The 9549-nt window shown below is 40.7% G+C and overlaps 1 protein-coding gene across 1 annotated transcript in view; it reads right to left on the reverse strand.

The window, feature by feature from the left end:
- Positions 1-792, reverse strand: part of CDC42BPG (CDC42 binding protein kinase gamma) — a 205206-nt gene extending 204414 nt beyond the window's left edge. The window contains exon 1 of the mRNA XM_030217950.1: positions 460-792. Coding sequence (XP_030073810.1) covers positions 460-637 — 178 coding nt within the window. The 5' untranslated portion in view covers positions 638-792. The remainder of the gene's footprint in view (positions 1-459) is intronic.
- Positions 793-9549: the final 8757 nt, after the last annotated feature.

The raw sequence follows: 9549 nt of genomic DNA on the forward strand, positions 1-9549 counted from the left end.
AGTTGTGGAAAAGGAGTGTGTGATTCTGAAATGTCAGGTTCTCACCACCCAGAGCCCAAAAGAAGCTGGACAGGTCTGCCCAGATCACAATCCTATCTCAAGGGGATTAAATAATAACCCTGCTGTCTCTCCCAGAGGAACAGATCTATTTCTAGGTTTCCATGACGTGAGGATATTCAAAAGTGAACAAAAGAATAGAATCCTATAGGAAGAAACAAGTCAAAAGACATTAACCCATCTCAGCACAACACTGCTACTAGGTTGCATGCGTTAAGTTGAAAGTTGCTGATGATAAACAGCACAAATCCACCTCCACATTCCCAACTCCTGACAGGAGACGGGGCTAGCCCAGGGGGCGTCCCCAGCTCAAAATAAAACCTTGATTCGACTACTCCTCCCTCCCCCACCAACAGAGGCTTTCAGGAAGCGCATATAAATAATTGCCCCGGGCCGGCTCACCCCATCGCAGGAAGTCGGCGACGCTCTTGTCCCGGCGAAGCGGCGGGGAGCTGCTGCATTCCTGGTACAGGCAAACCAGCACGTCCAGCAGGTTCTCCACGCTCAACCACTCCTCGTCGCCTGATCTCCGCTGCATTAGCAGGTGCTCCAAATCGCGCAGCCGTTCCTCGGCCGCCATGCTGAGGAGGTGCCTGTCCCTGAGAGTTGCTGCTGCAGTTCTTGTCAACTCGTAGGAACGTACCACCTAGAACAGCTCGTGCCGGGGCAACAGGCTAGGCCCGTGCGCGCTGCTCCTCTCCCGGGATCGGGCCAGAAGGGAGCTCCAGCCTGAGAATCACCTGGGACGGAGCAGGGATGCACTCCCGCCCCGCCGTGACTAAGCCTGGGCTGCCACCAATGGCCGCGCGAGGCCCCACCCACCGTCTCACCGAAGACAGGTGTGGGCGGAGCGAGCGCTGTCAGGCAGTGCTAACCTCTAAGCCTTAGAGTCACGCAAGTAGAATGTTTATACATAAACAGATGCGTACACAGATATATACACATATACCACCGGATTCTATATATAGCACCCAAGTAAATTGGATAATGAGCTCTGAACATCAATAATTGGGTGCTAGCACAACCCATTATTGATAGTATTTGGCAGTCATCAAAATTTATGCTTGCATCTGGATGGATGCAGAATTACAGAACACTGCCTAACTTGGACACCCTCAATTTAAATACACACAATACTGAACTATCGTCAAAAAGTATTATACTCAAACACCAATGATAGAAGTTCATGTGTGTACATCACAATGTTAACATACATGTAGTTGAGGGGGAAAAGTAAATCTCATATATACTCAAGGGCTCACACGACTTTTTGTCCCATGTATTGGGATACTAGCCCAATGATATCTGTTTGTAAGCATTGACTAATCCCCCCCCCCCCCCAACCAGATGTTTCAATTTTTAATATTTCTGATTTTGCATTGATTTTTATGATTTTTTTGTGTGGTTTGTCTTAAAGCCCTTCTCTACTGATCAATTAATTTAATTTTCCACCACAAGTTATAAAGCACCCTGCAGCCAGACTTATCTATGTTTCCAAGCAAGAAAACCCCGACAGGCATCCATTTCGCTGAACGCTTTGTCAAGGGGTCGAGCTGGTTCTTTCTGTCATGCTGGTGCTGACCTAAAAGAGAAAGGGTGACAATCAAAAACCCACGTTAGTGAACTTATAAAACTCCTCAAAACCTGCGTGTACTTACTGAATGCAGATCATTACATCGTGCGCGCCACCAACTATTTGAAAAAATGGCAGCATTCTTTTAAAAGCGGTAAACTGGAATTGATGAATGAATGAATGAATGAATAAACTGAAATTAGAATCAGCAGAGATTTGACAACAGACTGCACCCACTCACATGTAACAACCCCAGTGCATATGCATGTTAAGACCTAGGCGTTCCATAGTGTTCAGATGATAGATTCAGATTAATTCTTTCTGCAGCAATGTCCCATTGATATCTCCGCACCCCCCCCCCCCCCTCCGTTGAGGAAGAGTAAAATGGTCAATAGCCATACATTGTAGGTCACTGAAAATGTGTGCGTGAGAAACACAATGTTGTACAAGGCTACAAGCGGAGCCCCGATCAGGCGTTGCATAATGCGAGAGCGATCTTTATTTATTTGTAACATTTGTATCCCACATTTTCCCACCTATTTGCAGGCTCAATGTGGCTTACATAGTACCGTAGGCATTCACCATGAACGGTAGGGGAACAAATACAAGGTGGTAGTGTGGTCGTATAAAGGGTCCATTTCTTTCAGGCATACGGGGGATTAGAGAGAGAAAGGTTAAATAGTGTCCGATACAATCGCTGGATATGTTGCGTTGCATGGTGTTGACATCGATGTTGGGTCAGAAGCATATGCCCTTTTGAACAGGTAAGTTTTTAGTGATTTCCTGAAGTTTAAATAATTGTATGTTGTTTTCACTCCTTTTGGCAGTGCGTTGCAAAGTTTTGTACCTAAATAGGAGAAGTTGGATGCATAGGTTGTTTTGTATTTGAGACCTTTGCAGTGTGGGTAATGGAGGTTTAAATATGTTCGAGATAATCCGGAACTGTTCCTGTTTGGTAGGTCTATAAGGTCAATCATGGATCCTGGGACTACGCCGTAGATAATTTTGTGGATCAGGTTGCAGATGTTGAAGGTCATGCATTCCTTAATAGGGAGTTTCTTTGTGAGTTGATATTTGCATCCCGCGTAGATTCCGTTACAGTAATCTGCATGGCTTAATACCATTGATTGTATTAATTTGCAAAATGTTTCTCTCGGGAAGAAGGGTTTTAGGCGTTTAAATTTTCCACATTGAATAGAACATTTTCTTGGTAGTGGAGTTTACTTGGCTTTCAAGAGTAAGGTTACGGTCGATTATGGCACCGAGTATTTTTAAGTTGACATAGGGCGAGTATGGTTTGGGATGTTTATGGTTGTGGGGGTGAGCTTATTGTATTGAGAGGATAAGATATGGAACTCTGAAAAAAAGACACAGCCTTTTCAGTTGGAAAGCATTTGCCCATGGGGTCATGGTGCTCAAGCCGAGCTTGATTTCATTGGTAATTTCTGCCAGGTCATGTTTGAAGGGAATGTAGATTGTGACGTTGTCTGCATAGATGAACGGGTTGAGGCCTAGGTTAGATCAGGTTTTGGCCAGTGGGATCATCATTATATTGAAGAGTATTGGTGATAGTGGTGAGCCTTGAGGTACTCCACAGTCAGCTTTCCATGGAGGCGATATGGTTGAATTTGATTTTAGTTGGTATGTTCTAGTGGTTAGGAAGCCTCTGATCCAGTTAAGTATATGTCCACCAATCCCAAAGTAATCTAGTAGTTTCAGTAGTATGTTGTGGTTTACCATATCAAAAGCGCTCGACACGTCAAATTGGAGGAGGATGTTTTTACCTGTGGCTATTTCCCCCTTGAATTTGGCCAGGAGAGTGACTAGTACAGTTTCTGTGTTGTGAAGGGGGCGGAATCCTGATTGTGACTCATGTAATAATGAGAACTTGTCCAGATATTCAGTGAGCTGTTTGGTAACTAGGCTTTCCATCAGTTTGATTACTAACGGAATGGATGCAACTGGGCGGTAAATGGTGATATCATTTGTTTTTTTTCTTGGTGTCTTTTGTTATAGGGGTGAGTAGGATGTTACCGTATTCCTCAGGGAAAATGCCTTTTTGTAACATGTAGTTTAGGTAGGAAGTAAGGTCCGCTAAGAAACAGTCGGGTGCAGATTTAAGTAGATGGCTGGGGCAAATGTCCAGTTTACAGTGGGTATTGAAGTCGCCTGTGTGACTGATTCTAAGGTGAGGATAGCAGATTTTGTCCAAGTACGATCTGCTGGGTATTCGCCAAAGGTTGGGTCTTTTCCTTTGATGAAGTTATCAAGGTCAGTAGTATGCTGAGGGATTGTGTTTCATAGTTTTATTATTTTTTCATTGAAGAATTTAGCAAGTTTGTCTGTGGATGGAATGTCTAAGTTGGTTGTGGTGACTGTAGTTTGTTTACGATTTGGAATAGTTTCTTCATGTCTTTGTAATCCATTCCTATTTTTGTTTTGTAGTAGGATCTTTTGATCTTTCTTATTGGATCTTTTGGTCTTTCTTATTGCATATTTGTATTTCCTTTGAATTTGCTTCCAGGCATTTAGTGATTCTTCATCTTTTTTCCATGTTCTTTCAAGTTTCCTGGATTGTGTTTTGAGAATTTTTAATTTGTTATTGAAGCAAGGTATTGTGTTTGGTCTTTTTGAGGTTCTTTTTTTTTAAGGGTGCAATGTCATCTAGTACGCTTCTGCATCTTTCGTTCCATTTGGAGAGGTAGTATGTGGTGGCTGTTGGTGTTGACCAGTCGTTGTCATATCTGTTGCCAGAACAGTGTTGAATCTATTTGGCCTCTTGGGCTGCAGGTTGTGGGTTCTTGTGTTTGATATGATCCCTTCTTCCTCCAGTTTAGTGATAGATTTAATTTGTAGTGATCAGTCCAAGGTGTTTCTGACCATTTTGTTGGAATAATGTATTGTATTTTACATGCATTGCCTGTCACCAATTTTTTCTCTGTGATTACTCTGTGACCTCTGATGTGAATTACTTAGAGAGGTCACACCTATGCAACTTCCTGTGGGGGTTAGGCACAGCACATGGAGCTCATGATCTCTCCTAGCTGAGAGGATCTATGGTGTGAGCATCCATTACCATCTAAGCACATGGAAAGAGCTGATAATCCAAATGTATAGTATTATGTTTATATAAGCCTGTCTGAATATCAATCTGACTAAAACTGTGAGTAAACAGATGTTTTGTTACTTCAACTTTAAAGTGACTCAGCAGTGAATTATTCTGGGGTGTATGTGAGAGAGATGAAGAAAAGAAATTAACATTTCTAAAGCTGAAGCTGTGTGTATAAAATCTGCTAATTATTTACTACAAATAATCCAACAAAAGGGTTATGGGCCCAGCCCAGGAATTGAAAAAGGGAGAAATATTACCAGGCAGTGAAAAAGCCACATTTTTTTCTCTTAAGTTTTAAAAGAAAGATTCAGTCTGTCTCTCTCTCTCCCCCCACACACCAACAGAAGGCAAGGCTAAGAAATGGCTGAGGGAGGAAATTCACCATTTTTCTACTCTCTCAAGGTGCCTAAATTAACTGAATTTAATTATCAGCAGTGGGAACTAAGATTCATATGTCTCCTTCAAGCAAAGAAATTAAATATATGCTTAGACCAAAACAGAACAGCTGAAAATGTGGCTGAATGGGACAATGCAAACTATTATGTGAAGTGCATGTTTTTGGAAGCTCTCTCAGAGAAACAAGCCATATTAGTGGAGGGAAAAGATACACCAAAGGACATCTTATATAAACTGAGAACTATGTATGCAACTACATATGCAAAACAGCAACCAATTTGGTTGGCAGAGTTGAATGAAACCAAATTAAGGGATAAAAGTAAGTGTAATGATCACATTATGCATCTTATGTCTTCATTTCAAAAGTTAGAACTTTCTGGAATTCCCATGTGTGATGCATTGAAAAGAGCATTTCTTTTTACCTCACTATCAAAGAAGTTTGATGTTTTTAGGTCTGTAAATGAAGCCATTGAAGGGCAATCTTTTGAACAGGCAGCATCAAAACTGAGGCAGGAATGCATAATTAATGATTCTGAGGAGATGTGTTCTCAAAGTCAGTCAGAGAGAAATGAAACAAATTTCTTGGCAAAGAACAGAGGAAGGCGGAGCTATGGGAAAACTCCACCCAAGGGCAAGCTGATTTGCTACTCATGTGGAAAGGAGGGACATGTATCTAAATGGTGTAAGGAAACACAAAACACTCCCTCTAGCTCACCTAAGCCAATGGAACAAAAGAATTCTCCAACCAGGAAATGTATGAAAGACAATGATAAACATAAGGGCTTTCTAATGGCAGAAAAATCTTTGACTATGGTAAATAATAATTCAAATGAAAGTACTTGGATTTTGGATTCGGGGAGCACATGCCATTTAACCAATTCTAAGGATTTCTTTCAGGAAATGTGTCCAGAAGAAGGTATTCTTAAAACTGCAAATGCAGGGACTACTCAGATCCAAGCAAAAGGCATTGGATTCTTAAAATGCAAAGTGTCTAATGAAGTTAAAGAAATTCCTGTAAGTGATGTCTTGTATATTCCCCAAGCAGTTTGCAATATGCTGAGTGTATCTACATTAGATAAGAAGGGATTTGTGATTCATTTTGAAAACAGTAAGTGCACAATCTCTAAAAATGATGAAGTGTATGCTGAAGCTTTTATGCATAATGATATTTATAAACTGAGCATTTCAGGTGAAGCCTCACATATGGCGCAAGTAAGGAAGAATGATGGTAAATGTAGTCTGGAAATCTGGCATCGCCGCCTGGGACATCGTGATTTTAAGGTGATCCAGGATCTTTACAGTAGGCAACTAGCCACAGGCATTCAGATAAGTGCAAATACTGGTAAAATGGAGAAATGCATAGACTGTGTTACTCAAAAAGGTGTGAGACCCTCATTTCCTGCATACACAGGAAATAGGAGTAATAAAGTACTGGACTTAATACACAGTGACTTATGTGGACCGTTTAATATCCCATCATTGGGAAATAACAGATTTGTGGTAATATTCTTGGATGATTTCTCTAGATACTGTGTGGCCTATTTGCTGAAAGAAAAAAGTCAAGTCACAGACATGCTGAAGAAATACGTAGCCATGGTGAGCAATAAATTTGAAAGAAAACCAAAGGTTCTTCAGACCGACAATGGTGGTGAGTTCACTTCACAAAGCATGTGCACATTTCTAGAACAAGAAGGCATTCAGCATATCACAACAGTAGCTTATACACCAGAGCAAAATTCTGTTGCAGAGAGAAAATTTAGGTCACTTGTGGAAATGACCAGATGTATGCTGTCAGATAGCAATCTCCCTAAAAGACTATGGGGGGAAGCCATTCTCACAGCAGTGTACCTACAAATAGAATGCCAACTAAAGGCGCTGAGCGCACACCACATGAGACATGGCATGGTAGGAAGCCAAACCTGTCACACACAAGAACATTTGGAAGTACAGCATATGCTCATGTACCAAAGCAAAGAAGGCATAAGCTGGATTCCACAACAGAAAGGGGCATTTTAGTTGGCTATGCTCCAGGACACAAAGGATATAGAATTTTGAATCTGAAAACTGGCATTGTTGGCATAAGACATGTTACATATTTTGATGAAAACAAAAGGGTTGATAAAGGCTGGATTGTCCCAGATGAGCCTTATCATCCAGAATATGAAACTAGAACCATAATAGACATGCCAGTGTATATAAATGCCATACCAAGGCAGATGTCTGAAAGCAACTCATCTGTATCTAACGAGGAACAGGCAGAGGAAGCAGACACAGAAAGGATCATCGCAGGAGACAGTACAGTTGGAGAAGGGGAATCAATTGGAGAAGGACTCTCAGATTTAGAGGATGCGGAAAGGTCAGACCAACCTGTTGTCAGACGCTCATCCAGGGAAAACAAAGGTGTTCCACCCCCAAGACTGTCTTACCTAACAAAGTCAGCAGAAGCTCAAGAGCCCTTAACATGGGATGAGATTGAGAAAATGCCAGCAGAAGAAGCTGCTGAATGGCATAAAGCTGCACAAGAAGAAATTGATGCATTGCATAAAAATAATACTTGGATTCTTACAAAATTACCTCCTGGCAAGAAAGCTATAGGATGCAAATGGGTATTCAAGTTAAAAAGGAATGCACAAGGAAAAGTGGAAAGGTATAAAGCCAGATTAGTCGCAAAGGGATATCTTCAAAAATATGGAGAAGATTTTGATGAAGTGTTTGCACCTGTAGTGAAACACACGACAATTAGAACACTTCTGAGCATTGCAGTCTCAAAAGGCATGCAAGTCAACCACATTGATGTGAAAACAGCATTTCTTCATGGAGATATAACTGAAGACTTGTACATGGAACAGCCAACAGGTTTCATAAATACAAAACAAAGACAGCTAGTGTGTAAATTAAACAAAGGTCTTTATGGATTAAAGCAAAGTGCAAAATGTTGGAATGACAAATTGCATGAAATATTGACAAATTTAGGATTTAAGCAAGGTGAAGCAGATAAATGCTTGTACACTAGGTGCAGAAATGGACAATATGCATACATTTTAGCTTTTGTTGATGATCTGCTCATTGCAAGCGAAAGTGAGCAAGAGTACAAGGACATTGTAAAATATTTAAACCTGAATGTTGAGATAAAAGAACTTGGTAATGTGTCATACTATCTTGGTATAGAAATTGAGAAACAAAATGATGGTTCTTATCTTCTAAGCCAGAAGCAGAAAATAAATGAGCTTATTGAAAGTTTAGGTATGCAAGATGCCCAAGTTGTAAGCACTCCCATGATCACTGATTTTCTGAAGGATGAAACAGTAAGAGAACCTTTACCAGATAACATCCAATATAGATCAGCCATAGGTAAGCTTTTATATCTGACTACCACATACAGGGCTGATATAGCAAATGCAGTAGGAATTTTGAGCAGAAGGGTCAGCTCACCTACCAAATCAGATTGGACTGCAGTTAAAAGGATGGTAAGGTATTTAAAAGGTACCATTGATTGTAAATTAAAGATTTCAGCCAATAGTAATCCAAAACTAATATGTTACTGTGATTCAGATTGGGCAGGGGATCATTCTGATTATAAATCCACAAGTGGATATGTGTTTATGTATGGAAATGTACAAATTTCATGGGCCAGTCATAAACAAAGTATTGTGAGTCTGTCTTCTACAGAAGCTGAATATGTGGCCGTATCAGAAGCATGCAGAGAACTGATGTGGATTGAAAAACTTTTGCTGGATTTTGGAATAGCTGAACAGAGACCAATCCAGATAATGGAAGATAATCAGAGCTGCATCCGACTGTCACAGAATGACAAGGTTCAGTCACGCACCAAGCACATCGCAACGAAATATCACAACGTGCGAGAGCTGGCGAAAGAAGGGGTCATCAGTCTACACTATTGTCACACCAGTAAGATGACAGCTGACATCATGACCAAACCGTTACCCAGAGAACGTTTTGAGAATCTGCGAATAAAGCTTGGACTTTGTATGAATAAATAATTGCATGACAGTTATGCATGAGAAGGGGTTTGTTGGAATAATGTATTGTATTTTACATGCATTGCCTGTCACCAATTTTTTCTCTGTGATTACTCTGTGACCTCTGATGTGAATTACTTAGAGAGGTCACACCTATGCAACTTCCTGTGGGGGTTAGGCACAGCACATGGAGCTCATGATCTCTCCTAGCTGAGAGGATCTATGGTGTGAGCATCCATTACCATCTAAGCACATGGAAAGAGCTGATAATCCAAATGTATAGTATTATGTTTATATAAGCCTGTCTGAATATCAATCTGACTAAAACTGTGAGTAAACAGATGTTTTGTTACTTCAACTTTAAAGTGACTCAGCAGTGAATTATTCTGGGGTGTATGTGAGAGAGATGAAGAAAAGAAATTAACATTTCT

The sequence above is a fragment of the Microcaecilia unicolor genome, chromosome 11 (genome assembly GCF_901765095.1).
Source record: "Microcaecilia unicolor chromosome 11, aMicUni1.1, whole genome shotgun sequence".
In the NCBI taxonomy this organism is placed as follows: domain Eukaryota; kingdom Metazoa; phylum Chordata; class Amphibia; order Gymnophiona; family Siphonopidae; genus Microcaecilia; species Microcaecilia unicolor.